The sequence below is a fragment of the Leptosomus discolor genome, chromosome 1, assembly GCF_034619465.1.
Source record: "Leptosomus discolor isolate bLepDis1 chromosome 1, bLepDis1.hap2, whole genome shotgun sequence".
Taxonomy (NCBI): domain Eukaryota; kingdom Metazoa; phylum Chordata; class Aves; order Leptosomiformes; family Leptosomidae; genus Leptosomus; species Leptosomus discolor.
The window spans coordinates 179,016,215-179,038,262 of NC_141391.1; the positions used below are offsets into that span (position 1 = coordinate 179,016,215).

The window sequence follows — 22,048 nt, forward strand, 5'->3', positions numbered from 1 at the left end:
ACATTGTCAAAAATCAGCATTTTCCATGGAAGCTCCCGTTTTGACAGAGGAGATGCCTATATCCAAAAAAGTGGGGAAAAAAGGAGAGGTTCTGATGAGCCATGTTTCTCCCTATGGGTAAAAAGTTCCTGTTTTTTTTATCTCCAAACCTATGTTTAGTCCATTGCTGAGGTAGTACTGGCTGTAATGTTCACCTGTATTTCTACCAATTAGAAATGCTTTTGCTCATTTTAAGTATTCTGTCTCTGTTTAAGAACCTGGAAAACGTCTTTGGTGCAAAAAATCAATTATAAAACCAATGCCAGTTTAATGCAATTTTACATGCAGCCTGCCACTATGAAAATGAATGGATTCTCAGTTTTCAGCTGTTTTAATACGAAATGAGGCCAAGCAGTGCTGTCCAAATGTCAAATCAGATCTTTATATCATCCATCAGCGACCCGAGCTAATCTTCCTTTAGGTCAGAATTTCCTTTGTTACCAAAGCACATGAGTCTGATGGTTGTGATAGATGCAATTATCTATTCCAAGTACTTCAGTTACAAATAACACTTCAGGTAGACATGGGACAAGAACATATATGAATAATAGATGAACGGAGAAATGTCAACAAGCTATGAAGCAATGCTGGAAAAAAACACAGCGCTGAACTCAAGATCTTGAGTTAGATACATTTCAGTAATCTGGAGTGCTCAGATATCTGAATATTCTCTCTGGGAAAAAAATGTAGGCAACCAGATGGAATAATTTAGAAAAGGATTATTAGAATGAAAGTTGTGCAGTCTCTAACTCCTTCTAATACTGTTGAAGAAATTAGAGATTATTTTAATGTTTCAGTTGCTAGCAGATTATACAGCTAAGGCCCTGATCCTGAAAAAATCATGCAGCTTTGCACTAATAGGTATTCCTTTTGGATATCAATAAATTGTTTACATGTGTAAGACTTCAGAGAAAACAGCATCTAAAAGACAACAACATATAATCTTTACTTGTTCAGCTGCTAACCGTTTATTTACTCTTCTCTCAACTTGCTCTAAGAACAAATCGTGCCAAACAAAGTAATAGCAAAAAAAAATGTAAACAGGCAAACCTGTGAAGGAAGATATAGTTATACAAAGCTTTACATAGCTTTGACATTATTTTACCCATTGTGTGTGTGTATTCCTGAGCTGTCAATCCTAATTAAATCATGAGCTAATAAATTGTACACTGTTCTGCCAAAAAGTCTGAATGCTTCAAAACCAGTATTGTATGTGTACTGTCAGTGTATCTGTGCAAAAAGGAGGCATTATCCACGTCTTTCTAGGTGGGTGGATGACACAGAGATGTTAGGACTGGAATTTGTCTCCTTTTTCAGCTGCCTATTTCAATATGAGCTGCCCAAGGCTTGAACGTCTACTGGCACTCTCTACAGTAAACAGAGAGAATATTCAGCAGGCAGCTCATCCCATCTCTGAGATACCTCTCCTGAGATTTCTTGGTTGATTCTACCTAACAAGGCTTAGCTTAAACTAGACCCCAAGCTGTAGAGGGTTAATGATGGGGGAGATTACCCTGCCCTAAGAAACTTTGCCAAGATTACGTAGAAAAACCCAAGTGGAAAACTGAAGCTCTCTGCTTAAGTCTCAGCCCACTGATACCATAAACAGCAAAAGTCTCAGTGGATGTAAGTGACTGGAACTACATTTCCATTCATCCGGTAATAGTTTACCAGTTCACATCTGCTAATGCATTAATGACTGGTTGATCTATTTTTGATTAAATTGCCTGTCTCAAAACTCATATCCTAGTTTCTTATTCTGCGGTAGCTGAAAGAGCAGATTCCTTATATGCCTTTGTTGTCAGAACCACTAGAGTCCTTTGCTGCCTGGTGTAGAACAGGATATGTACCTGTGGGAATGTGAAAATTTGATTTAATAGAGTCATTGTGATTTCAGGGCAATGGCAATATCTTCCATATGTCCTTTCTCTTCCTTTCTCTTCCAATGGCCTATTGTAGTTGTAGCATTTGCTCTTTTATTATGGTCTAAAGTTTGTGTCTGAAGTGGGATTTGGGATTGTGTTCTGCTCCATGGTGCATATCAGGGCCAGGACCAGACTTCCCCAGAACAAACTACAGAATTGGTGCTTGTTGGTGAGACTACATTCAATGACTCGGGCAGTCCATGGTATTATGGTATGGGAATCCTGACTTCCTAATGTCTTTAAATTGTGCTCAGAGAAAAAAAGAAAATACAGCTGGATTTCAGATCTTGGTAGAGTAGAAAAGGACTTGAAGTGCTTTTGGATGACAAAAATAAACTGAAGTTACAGTAAGTAAAATAAGGGATACTGTCTTTTGAGAGATAAGCTAACTGCCAGCTGGAATGTGTGGCACTAAAGGAGAAATTTCCAGAGTTCATGCCAAAATTATGCAATGCCAAAATGTAACATTGCAGCCTCCTTGTACAACGCTTCTGTTAGTTGCCTTTGAAGTGTGTGATATTAACTTCTTAGAAAAGAAATCAAAGGAAGTAATCATGTGCTTAAAGCATACAGAAACCGTAAGTCATCGTAAGGACAAGTGATCAAAACCAATAGCTTAGAAATTACAACAGCCTAGACCAACAGAGGCGCCTGGGGACGAACCAGAGCACAAGGATGTGCTCCTGTGATCAGGTGAGGCAGATGTGGCGTTACACGTGCGGGGTGCATCCAGACCATCGTGACAGGGACTGGAGCCCTGCAGGCCTGACAGCTTTGACATGAAATCACACCGCTTTATTACATGTGCATGTAAGGTAGAGTCCTTGGGGAGGCTTTGTCATGGGAGACACTGAGTGGCTATTATCCAGTGTCCTGGGAGTCTGAGAGGTCACCCACGTTCCCACACGTTTTCACTGGGGGTGGAAGTGATTTCTTGGCAGACATTCATAACCTGCCTTAGATAACACAGTTAAAATAGCAGAAAAAACAAGGCAACTTAGTGTGAACTTCGATGAACCCTTCTTGATCTGAAGTTCAGTCCCCAGCTCCCTGTAAGCTTTCTTCTGAGCTCAGAACTACAGCTTGCCATGCTTTCATTAGTGTTTCAGCCCAAGGAACTAATTGGGGTTAACTGACCCACTTTGCAAATTCGTCTCTTTTCCAGCAAAGACTTACCTTTTCTGGCAGCTCCTGATACCTTGGCAGGATCTTTCATGCACATGTTTTATAGTGACTGCTTCAGGTCAATATCTCTCTTGTTATTATAAAAAGCTGGCTGGTCATTTTACTTGTTTGTAGAAATAATCCATTAGTTTTCCATAATAGGACCAGAAAGGCCAGAGGGGATATTTAATGTCTTTTTTTTTTCCCAAAAAGTTTTTTAAAAATGATTTTTATAAGCACGTTTGTTCCAGTTCAGAGCAAAGCAGATACCTGTGCAAGCACACTTCAGTAAGGTTAGTATAGCATGGGATTGTTAAGAATACGTTGAATCTTCCCCACCTTGAATTATGCTGAATTTAAACTGTTTAAATTAACCTGGCTAATTCTGCCTGAATGACTCAGCTGATTGTGGAGACTCCTTAGGGAACATATTCAAACACCGGGGGATGATGCTCTTGATGATGTACATGATGATAAGCCTTCCTCCCGGTAGTCAGGTTTGCTCTGAGACCTGATGGTATTTAAGCTACTGGAACTCCCCTGCCATCCCACCTGCTCTGGTATTCCCCCACCTTAATCAGCTGTGCCTTTTGCAGCTTAGTTTGAGTTTATCTTCCTGCCCTCTGATGGCAGTGGTACATTCCCACTCCTGAAAAACTATTCAAAAGTCTTAGTGGATTCTCAGGCAGGAAAAGGTTCCCAACTGAGTGAGAGAAATGTGGAGTAACACCAGTCAATTGAGACACGGCTCATTTCTGTGCACGCGACCTCATTGCCCATGGTCGTGGACCGATGTCCTCTCTGTTTTTCTTTTTCCCTAGCATTTGGCCATCTTGCAAGCTTGTTTCCTGGGCATCAACAATTTGTAGTGAGTGTGGCAATTGCCGTCCCTCTTATCAGTTCTCCCAGAGCAGGGAACAAAGTTCTGAATGAGCAGCACTGACGTTTCAGAAAGCAATTCCTTATTGTGAGATGACTCAGTTACTGCAGGTCACAGCCTCTCCTGTCACTAGGGAGCAGCTTAAGCAATGATTCTGCTGTCCTGCTGTAAGATCCAGGGGACAGATTTCCTTGGTTAGGTGAAGGTACTACTAAAGTGTTTCAAAATTGTATGTCAGATGTGTTTAAGTTGTGGCATACTTTTTTTTCCCCTTTTTACAGCATTTGTTAATATTCTTTGAACTTTATTTTTAGAAAGATAAATCAGGGAAGGACATATCCTGGACACACATACCATTAGACAGATGTCACAGGGATTAATTCTCTTAGACTCAGTTATGTATATGAAATCCATTATAAAATATTTTAAAAGTTTTTTGACACTAATGATTTACAGTTAATTTAAATCTCTCACCGATTGAGTCAAAAAATAGTATTAGCTCTTACTTTACTTTTTAGCGTATGTGTCCTTTCAGTGAAGAGGTACAAAAAAAAAAACCCCATTTACTCACTTACAAAAGGTCAGCATGGCCAATTCTCCTTCAGCTCCTGCTTTTTATCTAGATTTCCTCCTGAGAGATCTGAAACAATGGAAAGCCATCAGGTAACCCACCCAGGGTCAAACGCTCAGTTTATAGCTAATGGGCCAGAGCTGCAGCTCCGGCTGTCACCGTGGGATTCCCACGGAGCTCAACAGGAGCAGTCCTGAGTGCAGAGCAGCTGTAGATTTGGGCTCTGAGCCAGCATTGGGACCCGAGTCCTGTGCCACGAGCACAGCAGAATAACCTTGCTGTGCTGTGGTAGCAGATTACACAGAGAACTGCACCCCGTTAGAGTGGCAACGCTGTTCGAATGTCTAGGAACAATTTTTGCAGAAATATTTGGCAAGATTTCCAGCTTGTCTTTGAAAATCATGGTTTTTAAGTTGCTTGCTAAACACAAGACTGACACTTATAAACCCTGTTAAACTGACAATACCTTCAATACTTTTAAGTCCAGATCATGAAACACTACTTGACCACACACGCACACAAATACACTAATTTTACAAGGTGTGTTTCTATAGTTTAGCAGAATGGGGTAAAGGGTTTCCATTCTGATCCTTATGGCTATGACTTCAAAAGAAAACTTTTCTTTTTTATGCTTTCAGTTCTAAAGCAGTCAACGCCCAGTTATACACATGCATTTTTTTTTAGCAAGCAAGTCTGTAAATTAACCATGCTACCAAATACTTCCGTAAATATTTGCATTTTGTGGCAGTATGACCTGTGAATTGTCTTGCATCTGCATTGACTTTAATCTGCATTGTCCTGGCCTTTTTCAAAGCAAGAAGGGCACAAACCTGTGCTGAAAGGAGGACTGTGAAAATTGTATCAGGATCCAGCATGCAGCAGGTTTTTTTTCAGCTTGTCCTCTCTTCCACAGGCTATGATCTCCTCCTCAGCAAGCCTTTCACCATAAATTCAACTTCATCAGGACTTTATATGCTTGGGAGACTGATGGTCAAAAGGAGTTTACTTGATATATTAAAGAGCAGGCTAGTTACCATGGCTGAGGAGAGTTTGGAGCATGAAGTACACATGTAAAGTGCTAGAGGGTCCCTGCGGTTACACAGGTCCAGTCAGCAGCCACCCATCTTTAAATGGAGGAACTCTTTTCTCTGTGGAAAATGCCCAGTCCTCTTATGCAACGTCCCCAGAGAGGAAAAAAAAGCCACTTTGAGATGGGAAGACAACTCACTAGTTAAACAAGAAGTTTAATTAAAGCCATTAGGGAATTTCAGTGAAAGGGAAGCACTGAGGACTTGAACATTTACACTGGAAACCAGAATTTAAGAAAATTGGTTTTACTCAGTCTGAGAACTGTACTGAAAATACACAATTAAGAAAAGAAAAGCAAGTAGCTGAAAATTGGGAGAGCTATGTCTACCAAACTACGGTCATGGAAGCACAAGATGATGTACTTTATTCTAAATAACATATTGCAGTTAGACTGAGGGTGCATGTACCCTTTTTTCTACTACCAGATTTCTATTTGGAAACATAGCGAAACTCTGGTAATTTAATAGCCCAACCAAGTCCCCACACTGCAATAAAGCCAAAAATAAACGCTTTTACAATTATTATTATTATTTTGTAATCCCCAGGGGTTCCCCAAGAGTTCTGGAAATTTTAGCGTGCACAGCTGTTTTAGAAACGTACTACCAGCAGGAACCCGAAGATAATGAGATTACTTTAAGCATAATCAGAATTATAGATAGACAGATAATGAGATTACTTTCAGCATAATCGGAATTTTTTACGTATGCGCATGCATGTGTACTCTAAAGGCGACAGTGTGAGGGCTTCCTGGCTCATGAAGGCACACTGGCAAGTCACCTGCTCTTTGCTCCTGTGTCAAGTGGAAACAGTCCTGAGGCTGGCACGTAAGTGCTGGGGCTGGAGATAAGCGCTGGAGAGAAAGAGGCAGGGCAAGTGGTTCCCGCAGCCCACGCTAGAGCTCTGCCCTTTTACCTGATGAGCCAGGTAGTTTCCAAGAAAGACCGTGGGTCTTGTTTGCTTACCTTCAACCAGCCCGTGGCTCCCAGTGGAGGGTTATCTCACCAGCCACGGATAAGTCTTAGATCATCCCGCGTAGCATTGGGAACCCTGGGTTGCCCGCACAGACAGACACACAGAGGGCAGGCAGGGTGCGTAGCCGAGCTGGGTGTGCAAATAGCAGCGTTGAAAGTGAGTGCCATATACTGTGGAATGTGAACTGTGACAAAGCTGAGGAGGGTGATTAATGCCTGACGAGAGCTATTTAATCTGCGCACGCTACTGTGTAACTTTTTTTCTCTCCCCTTTTCTGTTTTATTGCTTAAAAAAGAAAAATGTTTTGCAAGGCCAGCGTGAAGCAGACAAAATCTGGAGCAAAGAAGGATTTTATGCGGTTGTCATATTTCTCAGCATCTTTGTCATTCTAGTAACTTGTTTAATGGTAAGTTTCTTTTTTATATTTTTTTGCTGTTCTTTACTTCATGCTTTTCTTAGTCTGAAGGATAGAGTCACACATTCTTTACAGGAGAGGTGTTTTCTCAAAGCTGTTAAAAACTCAGCTACAAGGAAAGAGTTGGTCACTCTCATAATGCTCTGAAGCCAAAGTCTGAAGAACCACATTTCTTGATATATTTTATGTCCAAGCAAAGACTGTAACTAGAAGGAAGCTGAAGAAATACATAGTGGGCTCTTAAATCTGCAGAGTAACTGTGTAGTGACGTGAGTGATGACTTCTTAGCCTTCCTACTAAGGTCCCAGGATCCCTGAAGTCGCATTAGCTGCCTGTATTTCAGCTTTATTGAGTAGTAAAAACGACATTACATTGATACAATATTGTCAGTGCATAGTTGTTAGAGTGTGTGTTTGTGTTCATGAATCCAATATAAAAATTTTAAACTGAAATGACTAGTAAGTACATGAAGGAGTGATCATCTTTTTGAACAATGCTGTCATTTCACATTGTATGAGTTCAGTGGCCAGGTTTCTGGGCATTAGACATACTTGTTTCATGCTGAACATGAGATGCACAAGGGTCACACAGGAGATGAAAAACACTACACCACTACTGACTTTCATAGGGTAATTTTTGCATTTTTTCCAATGTTGTATACCACATGTTTTCCTTCTCTGAATTGTATATTTCTTCTGTGGTGGATAAATATAAGGGTTTGCTAAATTCTATGACAATTCTCAGCACTTACGAACAGATAGTATCTTTTGGCATATTTTGCTTTCAAACGCATTTAATTTTCTTTAACCTAGGTGCATTTCCCACTTACAACCTTCAGATGGAAAGAATATTCAAACTGAAGTTATTAATAAACAATCATATTTCTAACAAAATCTTATTTAAGCTTTTAATTCTCCCTAAGATTTGAAAAAGCACTTATTTTCTGACTAAAATAATTGCTTTATATAATTTTCACTTCCTAGTGATCTCCATTTATCCATGCCATGTCACTGAAAAATAGGAGGGTAACTGTAGAAGTACTAACTTTTACTCAAACTTTTTACTTTGGAGAAGCAGATATTTTGGTCATTACTGACTGTTTAACTAGAAGGGTATAGAAAATGCTGTATGTCCTTGTGATGGTACTACACAGTATTTTCATTAATTCTTTGAAATGTGTAGACGGTATCGTGAGTTGTAAGCATCATGGAGGACAGTATCAGAACTTAAAATATTCTTAAAATATTCTTAATATTCTGGGAAGTAACAAGAATACTGCTTGGCAGGGACAATAGCTCTAACCATGTGCATCAATACAATGTAGGAAATATGTGGCAAAACGACAGTTCTGTGGGAAGAGTTTCAGCAGTACCACAGAGCACACACTGAAGTAAATGAGTAACATCAAATTGTTGCAAAAAATACACTTCTTGCTCTGGGATGTATAAATGAGGATATATGATCTCTAAGATCTGCATTCAACTTGGCTCTGGTAATAATTTGGCTGTAGTCATGCCTTATTCTCTGTGGTCTCTTTCAGGTACCACACTTGTGGAAAATGTCAGGCAATTATAGAGAGAGGAGATACAAGAATGATCAGAGATACAGAAGACATGAAATAATTTGTTTTATTTATGGCAGAGAAAAGAAGAGCAAGGAAAAACATGGTAGTTCTCAAACATAGAAAGATTTCAAAGGCTGCAGTGAGGAAGAAGATAATATTTTCTCCACTGCAGATTAGAAAAGAAGCAGATTTTTTGAAAGGGTGATTTGGCTGCCTCATTAGAATATTTTCGATGTAGCTGATCTGGAGTTAGGGCAGAGCAAAATACTAGTAGACTCCTTGAAGTTCCTTCCAAATGGATTTACTATGATGCTGTGGTCTTTTCTGCAGGCATTCCCCTTTCCATCCCCTCTCAGGTCCAACCTGTATCTTTACGTGTGCTACAGTTTATACTGTTAAATGGACACTGGCTCAGATTTTACCAGGACCTGCTGGTACATGGCGTATATGCAATCTATAAAGCTAACAAATAGCTCACATATTGCTTTTCATCCCACTTTATGTGTGTCAGAGTGGCAGATTTATGAAAAGTGGGAATTCAGTATTTCAGATTCAGTCATTGCAGTCTATTGGACCATTCAGCTTTAGAGTCAGGCATTAGGACTCATCCTAAGTAGCTTTGGCTGTAACAACCATATGAGCTCACCAAAATGCAGCCTCTTTTTTGAAGTTAGAGGCTAAGCACCTCTTTGTCCATAAGTGCTTGTTTGGACCCTTATTTAAAGGGTCCAAAAGACGAAAGTTTAGCCTGCATCTGTAGATGACTTGGAAGTGTCCTTTAAAGTGTGGAGCAGGAAGTACTTTAAGTGATGATTATGATGATCATCAGCACCCAGTGTAAGGCAGCCGAATTGTCAGTGTTGTTGCTTTTTTCTGCATAATTTCACCAGAAATTGTAAAACGTGCAGCCTTGTCTCTTAACTGGGTTTTACAAATCACGATGCTTCCCTGTGCTGAGAGTGCACTGTGCATTAACAGCTTTCAGGCTTCTTAATGCTTGGCTGGAATTTAATAAATATCTGGCATCTATACGTTAAAATCAACAGTGCAGAATATTGCTAAACAGGAGCACATGAGCTAAATTCAAATTTGTAAACTGTACCTCTTAGGTCATTTTATATATTTACTCAGCTAGTCCTTGTTGTCATGGTATGGGTACCTCTTGCATCCTAGGAGCGATTCATCATGTGTGGAAGCCAACACACAGCTCATTGCTCTCCTCATCATGGGCTGACCATGGGCTCATTTCCACTGGGAACATTGTACATCATTCATAAAGTTTTCCATGCAAAGTGCTAAGCAAGAATAAGTATTTTTAGCACTCCTATGTGTAAAACTGTATTTTTTATTTTACATAGATGGAGAAATAACTGAACCATCACCAGATGTTTACTAAATAACACAATATTTGTCAGTCAGTTAAATTATTTGCTATCATATTTCTTACTAATTTTGCCTGATTTAATAAACTGGTATGTTTGCATATCCTTTTTTTTAAAAAAAAATGTACATATACATATCTGCTGTGTAGTCTGGAAGTATCACTTTCAGATTACGAAATATTTGTAGCTATTGTGATATGAGAGTTTTCTAAACGTTTTTCTTTTACCCACTAGAAAAATAATCAAAAAGTAGGATTTTTTTCATTTAAAATCATGAAAGACATGAACTTTGAGCAACCTGTGAAAGATGTTCCTGCTAATGGCAGGGGGGGTTGAACTTGGTGATCTTTAAAGGTGCCTTCTGACTCAAACTATTCTATGAATCTATGATTCCATGACCTTTACTTTGTCAAGAAATTGTGAGGACCTAAATTTTTACTACTGTCTCTGGTGTTTTATGAGTTATGAACAGTTATTTGATGTTTTGGGGAGATGATAGTTACTTAAATGATAAATATTTTTTCAGCTTCATGATTGTATTTTGGAATACAAAAAAGTGCATTACAGCATCAAATTTTCACATGACACATCTCTTGTCCTTAAATTTACAAGTTTCAGGTTTCATAATGTGGTGCAGGACCTCTGAAAGCACTTTGATTATAGGATATATAAACTAACTAATATCGGCCTATCAACTTTAGATTTTGCCAGTTTAAAGGTTTAAATCAAAATTAACAGTAGGTATTTTTATCATACTGCAAGTGTGTTTAAGACAACTTGAAATTACAGTGTTTGTCTATAAACCAGTCCTTGACTGTCTAAATTCTTTTATTCTGCTTCTATAGAACTTACATAGTGATTTCAGATCATGGTATCCAAATGCTTCCCAGTAATGCAGCAAACAACATCACTAACATCTATTGTATTTTTGTTCTTTCATCCTTTCCCCAGGGTTTGAGGGAAATTTTCTTAGCTCATTTTCTTCTCATGTATACACACACACAGTAGCTCTTCTCATGCAGAGATAAACACACAGCCTCACACACATTTTTATCAGTACTTGTTAGAGGGCATGCTTTTGATCAGTGAACTGTCTTAATTTCCATTGTTTCTGGGAGATTTTACTATAGAGTCCTAGGTGTCCTATATATCTCTAGCCAGGTGAGTGGTCTTTGTTCTGGAGACGTAGCTCTTTCATTGAGATTTCCTGTTGATCTCTGAAGATGAATAAAAGCAGTTTCCACTGGTATTTTGAATGGGTAGTTAGGAGGTACTGGCCAAGCTAGGGCATAACATGTCAGCTTTGCTTTGCAGAAATCTGAGCAGGGATATAAGGAGTGAATGTCATGCTGTCAGCACCCTGTCATTCTTCCATATAAGCTGAGTCAAAGAGGAAGCAGAAAGAAGAGTTATTTTCCTTTCGGACTGTGGCTTTGAACCCTAGGCTTAATGTATGAAAAAATTGCAGGTGATCACTTTGTGTGCCCTGAACAACAGTATTTTGTGTTGTTCAGTTGCTCCATGCCTCTTATCCTTATAGTGAATCTTCTGGAGTATCAGTAAAATAGTTTTCCTAATTTAGGGGCTTTGTATCTGTTTCCACCCATACTGACAGATGTGTTTGAACTGATCTGAAACGTGACTACAGTTAAATTGTTCCTTTTGCAGAGCTTGGTGTTTGGGCTGGTCACTGTCTTTTTGGCCATTTCTGTTTGTTTGACTTTCACCTGGAATTCATTAAAGACATGATGGCCCTGACCACACTTTCTGAGGAAAGTGAATTAGCTCTTAGACCAAATTAGGTTCTTCAGCATTTCTTCAAATTCTGCTGGTGGCAGGCTATCTTTTTTTCCTAGGGTCTAATAACAAGAGTATCAAAAAGGACATGAAGTAATACTCATCTGGTTTTTGGAAGTCGAAAATATAATTCCTTGGGTCACCAAGGGATGAAACTATGTCAAAATATATCAATGTGACAAGAAGGTATGGTTAACATTGTCATGACCATGAATGTATGAGCTGTATATCTGTGGTTTACCACAAACAAATGAAACCAAAGCAATCACTGGAGGAAAAAAGACTTAAAATATTTCAAGCTCCTGTTTTATCTTTACTGATACTTATGTCCTTGCTTCACAGTAGCGCCATTTTTTTCTGCAAAATAATGGCAAAGAGCCCCTTATCTTATCCATGCAATTTAATTCCAAACTCTTCTGAATGAACAGATGGTTTACATAGCTAAGTCTTGTTTAATGGGTGTATTGCTAATGACATTAGGTCAATTCCCAGCTAAACCTCTAATGCTAATCCTTGAAAAAACAAGCCCATCAGCTATATCCAGTCTTCACTGGAAAGCTATGGAGTGATAGAACTTTGTGCAGTGCTAGCAGAGCAACGGCTGTCAAAAAGCTTCTGACTTGCAGCAGAAAAACCTTTGGTCTAGGCTTTGTCTTTATGTCTTTGGAAACCATGGTTCAATTAGAATGCTTTATGGAAACAGATAAAGCAGAGTAGAAGGTATAAGGGTAACAGATATTTGCAGACACCTTCAAAAAGCTGTTTAGGTGCCTTTCACTACCCTCAATACTCAATACTTATGATAGTAATTCTCATAAGTTTCAGGGACATTTTGAAAATGGCACAACTGCGGCTCAGAAATCGTTTTCTCCACTGCCCTCAAGAGAGATAAGATGTGTTAAATAGGTGTGATACAGGTTCCTCTGGAGTGACATTACCGAGCATACACTACCCACCAGCCCTCACCAAGCCAGTGTACAGCAACATCAGCACAGAGTTCAGTGGAAGAGGATCAGTACAACTTCTGAAAAGCTTTTGCTGCAGATATCTGACATGCAAGTTCATAAGCAACAGGTGGACAGAGAATCCTGGTATTACAGTGTGTTCAGACGTCAATATAAAACACAGTTTTCTGAACAGATGGTTAAATAGCTTCATAGCCCACACTTCAGCTTTATTCCAGAACAGGCTATGTTTCTCTGAGGATATTGAGAGATATCCTCATCCTGAGAAGTATTTCAGAGTAGTAGCAGCCTACCATTACAAAAGCGGCCTAGTAAAGTTACTCTGTTCAACCGTCAGCAACATGCAAAATGAGTAAGAGATTTTAAGAACATCTGCTCTAAAACAAATTTAGGCTGCTATGAATAGAAACATGTACCTGGATATATCATGAGCATCTATTTTATTTTGTGCCATTGTTTCTCCAGTGTTAAAATTCTTGCAAATTTTTCTACAATTACTCTATTTATCAGTATTTCCTTCTTCACACTGTCTTTTGTAACTATTTTCCATTCTGGGTTATTTGCCCCTTTAATAATACAACTGCTGGTAATACAAATAATTACTGGCTCAGGATGAGAACTGTAAAATCCCTACTGCCCACATGTACACATTGTGGTTTATGTAATAGAAATATTTATCCTGTTGTGGCAAACACAATGTAACACAACTTGTGGTTTACCTTCTAGGAATGAAAGGCACATATAGCAATCTTATCCAACATCTGTGATACTTTCTTTGCCTTGTTTACCAGGGAATTGAGATTCGGTTTTCCTCTTTATTTCTGTAGGTTCTGTACAGATTAAAGGAGAAGATCCAGTTGTCACTGAGACAAGAGAAGGAAAAGAAGCAGGAGATCCACCTCTCGCCCCTTCCCCTGCAGACATCCCAATCCGAGTATAAGACCACCAACAGCATGGTCCAGCCTGAACAGGCTCCAAAAGTTGTCAATGTTGTAGTGGACCCTCAAGGCCAATGTGTCCCTGAGCTCAAACCTCCCCTGTGTGCCAGTCCATCTCCTTTCAGAATGAAACCTGTGGGGCTCCAGGAAAGGTAGGACTGTGCCTGGCACGTTCAGGATTTATTCTGCTTTGTTATACTCATGTTGCATGATTTCATATGTGTTTCTTCTGTCAATGAATGGGAGACTTTGCCATACAGACATCTGAGAACTGGGATTTTGGTGTGTTAATACCTATCTCATGGGTATTCTCTCCTTTCCTTTTCTTTTCATATGAGCAAAGGTCCAGAAGTTTGGACTGAGATTAACTGCAGTACTGGAATTGGTTTTGATAATTTGTTTCTTCCCTTTTCCAACAATTACTCTAAAGAAATAATTTTTAATTTTCCATTGATTTTTGCCTGTTTTGATCCTGGAGATCCTGTCAGAGGGCACAAGAGCTGGTTATGTTTTGTCAGCAAAGGATGTTCTCATTTTCAGGTAGTCCCCAGCACATGGGAAACTTAGAAAGAAGAACTGTTTACACCATCTGAGTGCATTTACCAATCTCAGACAGTCTTTCCATTATCACCTTGAGATAATTTTTCTTCTTAAATCCGGATTTCTATGATGATCGGGATACAGTCCAAGATCTATAGGCTTTACAAAAAAGAGAAAGAAGTAATTAGTAATGAACCCAACCCTTGTGTGCAGCTCCTCAGAAATACTTGAGCACCAAACCTTGCCACTCATTCTACCTTTCAAAAACTGGGCCAGTCTTCTTTCTATAAAACTAGTTATTCTTCCCACAGGAGAATGCACACTGACATCTGTCTCTCCTCTCTTAGAAACCTATATAATTTCTTGCCTGATGGCTGCAGGCTGCTTTCATAAAGCATCAGTGCTCTGAATAACTAACGCAGCATGCAGCCGCACAACTGAACTCTTCTGCCCCAGCACAGACAACAAATGAAAGAACAGACGCCACGCAGATCTGACAGGGAAATCAGAATGAAAAGGAGACCAAGCGGAGCCTTGTCTGTGAGGACTCTCAGAGTTGAGCAGTAACCCTGATTCAGCATGAACCACAGGATTTCAATGACAGAGATTTTATCAATGGCTTTATGAGCCACAGACAGAGCTAAGGGAGGGCTACTGATTCTTCCATGAGTAAAAGATGCTGAAAGGCAGAGCTGTCATAAAATATCTAGTGATATCACTGCAGCTAAAAAAATAAGGAATGGAGGAAGCAAGTAAATACGTTTTGATAGTTGCTCTAATTCCTCAAGATTCTAAAAATAAAGCACATGAGCATGGGGATCACATAGCTAGTTTGTAATACCTGGCACCTAACATAGCATACGTAATAGTTGAGAGGGATTGGGGTGAAGAAATTTGTAGAGGGAGTTTGAACTGAAGGAACAGGGAAGAAATTTTTCCATTGATCAAAGAAAGAGAAGAAAAACTGTTGATCTAGGATCTTAATTTCCACCACCACAGATAGGAACTCAGCATTTAATACTCGTAAACCAAATTTCATCCTTTGGAAGGACAAAATTCCGAGTCAGATGTTTCAAAATGGAGAGCTGAGATACAAAGAGGAAAATAAAACTGATGTTTGATCAAATAAACCAGGCATTTCAGCGTATTACTAAGGAAAAAGAAGTTGAAGGAATTGAGCACTTCAGTTTCTACTGTAAAAGAACACTAATAGGCTATTGTGAAAAAGGGAAAGCAATTGTGATAACGTCCCGTTCTGCTGTTCTTTCTGTCACGTTTAACACAGTTATACTTCACCAGTCCAAGTCCACTTCTAAGAAATGATAGTTTAAATTTATTTCAAGCTCAGTGACATGAAGGTCTGGGGATGTGATGGAGAGAATTTTAGGGAATAGGTTGTCTTATTTTCCTCTGAAATAAGCAGCTAATCTTATATATATTTCTTATTTATTTACTATATCCTGCACTATGAACAAATTTACACACATTTTGACATACAGATGCTTTGGAGGCAGAAAGCAACACATTTGCCTCAGACATCATATAATGATCAGGTATGTGGACAGTTTAAAACCTCTCTCCACCTTTCTGCCCCACAAAAACCTTGCACTAGGCAACCTTGGGACATCCTCATTACACATGGGAGCAGTGGACCTTCCAGCATGGGTCTGCACACTGTAGGCAGCACACTGTGCACAAAAGAGCCTGCTCGCAGCCCTTTTTCTGTCCGTATGGAGTGGGATCAAGCCTGAAGGTCCCCTCCTGCTCACAGCCACAGCTTGGGGGCACCCATTCAATAATGTTTGCTACCCTGATTTTGGTTTCTGCCAGGGGAAGAAGCTCTTGGCAGGCTAATGTGGACATGAGAGCTCCCTGACAAACTTAGCATTGAGATGCCTTTGGCCAGATGGCTTGCAGTGATTCCTGAGCAGTATTTTCTAACTATCCAGATTCCCTTGTTTGATTCCTTAAGTGTGATCTGTAGTCATGAAATGCCTAGGATGACCCAGGCTGAACCGTATCTCTTCAAAGAGAAATTGATGGTCTGTGGGCCAAACCAGGGAGTGGGCCAACCGCTGTGACTAGCCATCTAGATGGGAAGTTTGTGGCAGTACCTCTGAAGGATGGGGCAGAAAAGCCGGGTGATGCTTGCCTCTCAATCTCTCCCTGCACTGCACACTGAGTGCTGCTTTGAGGAGCACATCTAAATGCAAAAATACGGTGGAACGGAGTTTTCACAAAGCACCACATCAGCATCTGGCCCTCTGAACCTTTCAATTTTTAACAGGAATAGCATTGCTGGGTACAGAGGCAGACAAATTGTTAATTGACAACTGTCCATAGATCAAAATGTTTCTGGGAGTTTGTCCAGCTTCTTAAAATATATTTTGCTTCTAAATACCAGAGCCAAGTCCATGTATGTTTTCTTCTGCGTATCTGGAAAGGCTTACTCAGCTATTTCTATAAGACACAGCTTCCCCAGCCGGTTATGCAACATTTTAACTATCAAATGTGTAGAATGCCAGTGATTTTTATGTGGCATGTCCAGCCCCAGTGCCGACACCTCGCTGGAGGAGGCGGTGGACGAGACTGGGAGGGGCAGGGTGACAGCTAGAGCCAGCGGGCAGTACTACCACCCCCCACCCGCAGTCCCCCACCTCCACCATCAGAGTGGCCTGCAGTTTTTCATGCCTTGGCTGCGGCTCGTGGAGGAGGGAAAGTGGTCACGTAGCCAGGATGGTTACTGGCCCAGCGGCCTCAGGAGGTTAGTTGTTTTCCTGGATGCTGATCAGGGTTGTGTGCCCATGTGCAGCGTGTGGTTGGGGAAGGGATGGAGCGGGGGTGGCCGGGAACAGAGGATGGACTGACAGGTGTGGAGGTGAGAGGGCTGTTAGAATAAAGAGGCACTGACCCCTTTCTATTACAATTAATAGATAGATGCTGAGGCAGGCAAGGGAAGGGCTGTCTTCAGAGCCTCCTGGCATCCTCTGGACTGTTCAGTACAGAATGCTTCAAAGTTGCTCTCTTGTGGTGTTTTCACAACTGCTGCTCCTTTGCAGCAAAAACCTTCTCCATCAGCAACCCACACAGTGCTGTTACTGACCGAAGGAGTGGGAGAGCTAATGTTGTTCTCCTGTGGGTGTCTTCGGTGATGAACTGTCACAATATCACAGCGCCAATGCCTGCATTTAGGATGTAAATGATCTTTTTCTCTTACGTGAGCATGGCCATGAATATTGCATCAGCGTTTATTTTTCTACTTGGGCTTTTATAGGTGTATATGAATAATATATACTTTTTCCTTCCACAGAGTAAGGCTTCATTTTATTCTGTTGGTTGGCCCAAAATTCATCTTGATATGAATGATCCCAGCCAAAATCAGAATCTGGTGAAGTGGGATGTGATATTTTAAATTTCATTCTGATATGGCAAGCACTGAAGATTCTTAGAACAAGCAGTGAGTTGTTAAAACATAAGCATAGTGGGGATATAAATATAAATATGTTACCACACCAGCACAGTATTTACTTGTTTTACAACTGGATTTACTTTTTCTCCAGCCACTGGTTCTGTGAGCTTAGTTCTGGTATTACATCTAAATAATCTGTGGGGAAAATCACAGCACTGTGTGTTCTCAGTCTGTTATATATTCATTGGAAAATTATTCTGTCTGAAAGGAAGAGCTCCTCAGGATGCTAGGGGCATGCAGGGCTCTCATTCAGACCAAGTGACATTTTACAAGTGCTTCATGCTCAGTTTTTTTTTCTCTGCAAATAAAGAAAAGAGAGTGGAGAATATAACATTTAAAAAAAAGTTTGGCAAATAGAGCAAAAATCTAGCAGATAAGTGAAATAATAAAATATTTTTTAAATGTGAAACAAAAGAATTCTGCAATGGTATGGAAGCACTGCTGGGACACAGGAAAACAGAAGATACTCTGTGAAAAGGAAGACACACAAAGCCAGGGTGAGCAAAACTGGAGGGGAGAGGGCTACTCTCTCTCATCATTCAACATACACTGTTCAACCAAGTCTGCAACCTCTAGAGAAGACCAGTAGGCAACAGAAGAGAGGATACTAGGGGGAAAATCACCTAAATCAATGTCCAGTGTAACTCCCTACAAACATAACGGATTGGATTGAATCTTGGCTTGAACTCTGATTGTGAGAACTGTGCATGATGTTACTCTTCCCCACAAACCAGAGCTATACTATAAAAACCCTGTGCCACAGGTAATAGACTGTAACCAGTGAGATTTGGCTTACTATCCTGAAGATGCCTGTAAATTGACAGCAGAATTCTTTTCTCCAGTTTAATAAGTATTCAGTGGACATACAGTGAGTAAAGCTCCCTGTAAGCTGTAAGTATAATGAAATGAAAGTTAAGATACTGTATTGTAAAACTGCTAAATGCTCACCCCTGTCCACTTTCTTACAATATGAGGAAAAAAAAAAAAAGATACTCTGATGAAAAAGAAAGGCAATAAATTTTTAAATACCGAAAGAAAGTGTTCAGATAACCCATACTAGTCTGTGGAATTCACACCGAAAGATAAAGTTTGAATCAGGAAATGTATTAACAGGAGGTACTCAGACACATAGTCACACAAATAATGAGAACAATAAATGTTCTCTCTCTGGCTTTGGCATCCTTCCTCAGCAACATCTTTTATTTGACACCTTTACAGAGAAAATCATGGACAGTTTGGGCTTCAAGTTTGGAGGTGGAAGAAAATTCCAATGTTAGTACCAGTAGTTGTTCTCTTTTATTAGTTACTCTGCACAAACACACAAATTAAATTATTATGCCAGCCACCTATACAATTTCTGTGCCAAGTCAATTGCCATCGGGATGACAAATGCTGTGGATGACAAACACAAACTGTAATGCCTTTTTTCCTGATGTTAGAAAAACAGTATCTGTTAAAATGAACCATTATCTTAACAATGCCAAATAAAAACCCTGGTTCAACCTCACAAGATTGTTGGTTGGAACCAGGGTGAAAAACCTGATGCGGTCTTTGCTTCACTAGTATAACGGCAGCTGCACCTCAGGATATCACTGTTTAACCATATCTCTGCTCTAATACATGAGAAAAATTTCCAACAATCCTCTCTGGTTCTGTTCTGATTTTTAGATCACAGAGCACAGTTGCTGCAAATATAATTATGGTGTTGCTGATCTGTTATCTTTATACAAAACCGTCCATTGTGAGTAATCATTTCAAGCAATGCTCAGAGGGTAGTACCTTGCAATTGGACTACTGTAAACGTGCCAGATTTTGTAGTTTATGACACAAGCATGGGAACTTAATATATTTACAGGAAGGGACCTTGAATTTCCTGGCTAAAATATACTAGCTTTGCATAGATTTGGAGGATAAATTTACCCTATTGTGTGGCGCTCAATATGCTTTCTGCATTCTTAATTTAAATCCTAGGGATTGTTTTTAGGAAAATGTCAGTGTAATTGTTCAAAGCACAGCTATATGCCGACACAAAAGTACTAGCTGGAGAACAATTTTACAGTGATATCCTATCAGCAGTAATTTGCAAAGCACCAGGGGCCAGTAAACTGAGTTTGAGGTGGGAGGCAGGAATTTTTGTGCTCCTGTCAGTCTCTGCCACCAACTCATTAGAGCACTTTGGACATGGCACATAAACCTCCTCCAGCCACAGTACTGACTACTGGATTGAGACTGGCTGGCTGATGTGTCCGTCTGAAGAGGTGTAGCAAAGACGAGAACGTTAACGTGAAGTACAGTAAAAGTCCTACGTGTCATTTAAGAAAGATGAGAGAATAAAATAAAAAAAAAAAAAACCACTTTCTGAAGGATCTAAAAATGCATTTCTCTTGTTTGGCAGACGTCTCAGCTATATTCTGTCCTGGTCTGTGAGATGCACTAATAAATTCAATACACCCAGAAACACTTCCTGCGCTGAGGCCAGCTAGCAGAGATTAGTTCGTGTCCATACTGTCAAGCTCCCTTTACCTCCAGAAGAGTGGGGGCTGGATGCAAACCGCCTACTGGGGATGGTTTGTGCGTGTGCTGGTTCCCAAACTGTGCCAGTAAATTGCTTTGGAGCGCTCTTCTTGGCAAAGGCTAAAAACAAGCCAGGGCTGCAATGCTCGAAACGTAGCGATATCGATTACCAAGTTGCAGTGCCTGGGATTGTTTCCTGGCACTGTTTAATTTCTTTTTCCAGATGCAGTTTGCACATGAAGATGTGTACAGCTGGTGTAGCAGCTGACATGAGGGGAGCAGTTCTGACAGTGGGCAGCCTTTTAGTAGTGCTCCTTTCGGTACAGGGTCTCCCCAAAGCGTGGCTTCCCTCCTCCTCAGGCCATCTCAACTAGCTGGAAGGCCACACCGTGACTGTTGGCACCTGCACTCTGGGTGACAGGGTAAGGGCAAGGGCTGAAAACCTGGGCTACCGAAGTGGGAGAGACTGGTCTGTCTAAATAATGGGGAGGTGGGACCCAGCACTGAGGGTCTCCTGCTCAGTGCAGGATGTGGACTCATGATTAGAGAGAGAATAATGCTTTACCTCCAGCTTGCATTTGTGTAACGTTTCTGTTCATGCACAGTCACTCTGAAAACTTTTTGCAAACGCTGGACCTCTGAGTTGCACAAACGTCTGTTCTGTCCAACCCATTACAGACGTCTTTGCTTATCTACAATGTAGGAAGAGGGCAGGAATGTGAATTGTCCCCTTTCTCTGGAGGGGAAGTGAACTCAGGCACCAGCCTAACAAAGACCCTTTAAAAACCGTATTTTAACTATTTGACTCCTGGCTGGTCAAGAAAGTGTTTTGGTCGTGGTTAGAACTCTTTGAAGCAAAACTCTCTGGCAGTTACGATCTAAATAATTGGATGCAAATAACTATGTACCATGGCCCAAACTTACACCCACAGTCCATTTCCCTGTGTCTTTAGCACCTCTTGCAAATGATTACGCATTAGTGCAGGCAGACAGTTCATTTCCACTCCTAGCTCCATCTCTGCTTTAAATTGTCCCATGTGCCTTTTTTTCCCTCTTGCAAAGAACTAAAAGCTCTTCAAGGCATGTGACATTCTTTTCTAGGTGTGAACAATTCAGGAAAATTAGCCCACCCTTGTTTGGAGAAATTCTTCTGGTGCAGCTTTGTAGTCCTCTTCTCTCAGGTGCCAGGGAGTGCTCAGTTTAGCACACAGCCCATGCCTACTCTTGGCTTTGCCTTTACCGTCTTGTGAGGCTTAGTCAGGAATTTTGTAATAATTTTATTATATTCCCAGGTCTCTTATCTGGCATTTATTCTTGTTACTCCAGTTGCTACTGGTTTTAGCTTGTACACAGGAAACCTCAGTGCCAATCAGTGTCGTTCCCAAGGTGACAGGAAACCCTGTTTGGTCGGATGTTGATTGTGCTTGTCTTTACTGCTCCACCCATCGCATTTTCTTCCTTTTTGGCTTAAGTTAAGACAAATTAATCAGTGTCCGCCATCTGGTAGACAGTTTTGGTGGTTTTGCAGTGATTTGTCCAGCTGATCTTTCAAAAAGTAACGGCACCAGAAACCGAGGGGAAATATCCATGTTAATATTTAAATGATTCTCAGGCCTAGGATTAGACGAGCCATTGTTGCCCTGGGCACATGAGTAATTTGAATTGTGTGAGTAATCCCTTTGTCTTGTCCAGCATTGAGTTCGGGTTTTTAAGCATCGTTTGGTCAGAGGGTTAAACTCTGACACAATTTTCCAGTGACTGATTTCCTCAGCTCCTCTCTGTCTTTGCTTTGTTTCTGTGGTCAACCATCCCAGGCAGGGTTTC

General features: G+C 40.4%; 1 protein-coding gene across 1 annotated transcript in view; it reads left to right on the forward strand.

The window, feature by feature from the left end:
• The window catches only part of PTPRR (protein tyrosine phosphatase receptor type R), a 152,232-nt gene that overhangs the window by 80,497 nt on the left and 49,687 nt on the right, over nt 1-22,048 (forward strand). Inside the window, exons 5-6 of the mRNA XM_086461953.1 lie at nt 6,936-7,046; nt 13,591-13,853. Of these exons, the coding sequence (XP_086318079.1) occupies nt 6,936-7,046; nt 13,591-13,853 (374 nt within the window). The remainder of the gene's footprint in view (nt 1-6,935; nt 7,047-13,590; nt 13,854-22,048) is intronic.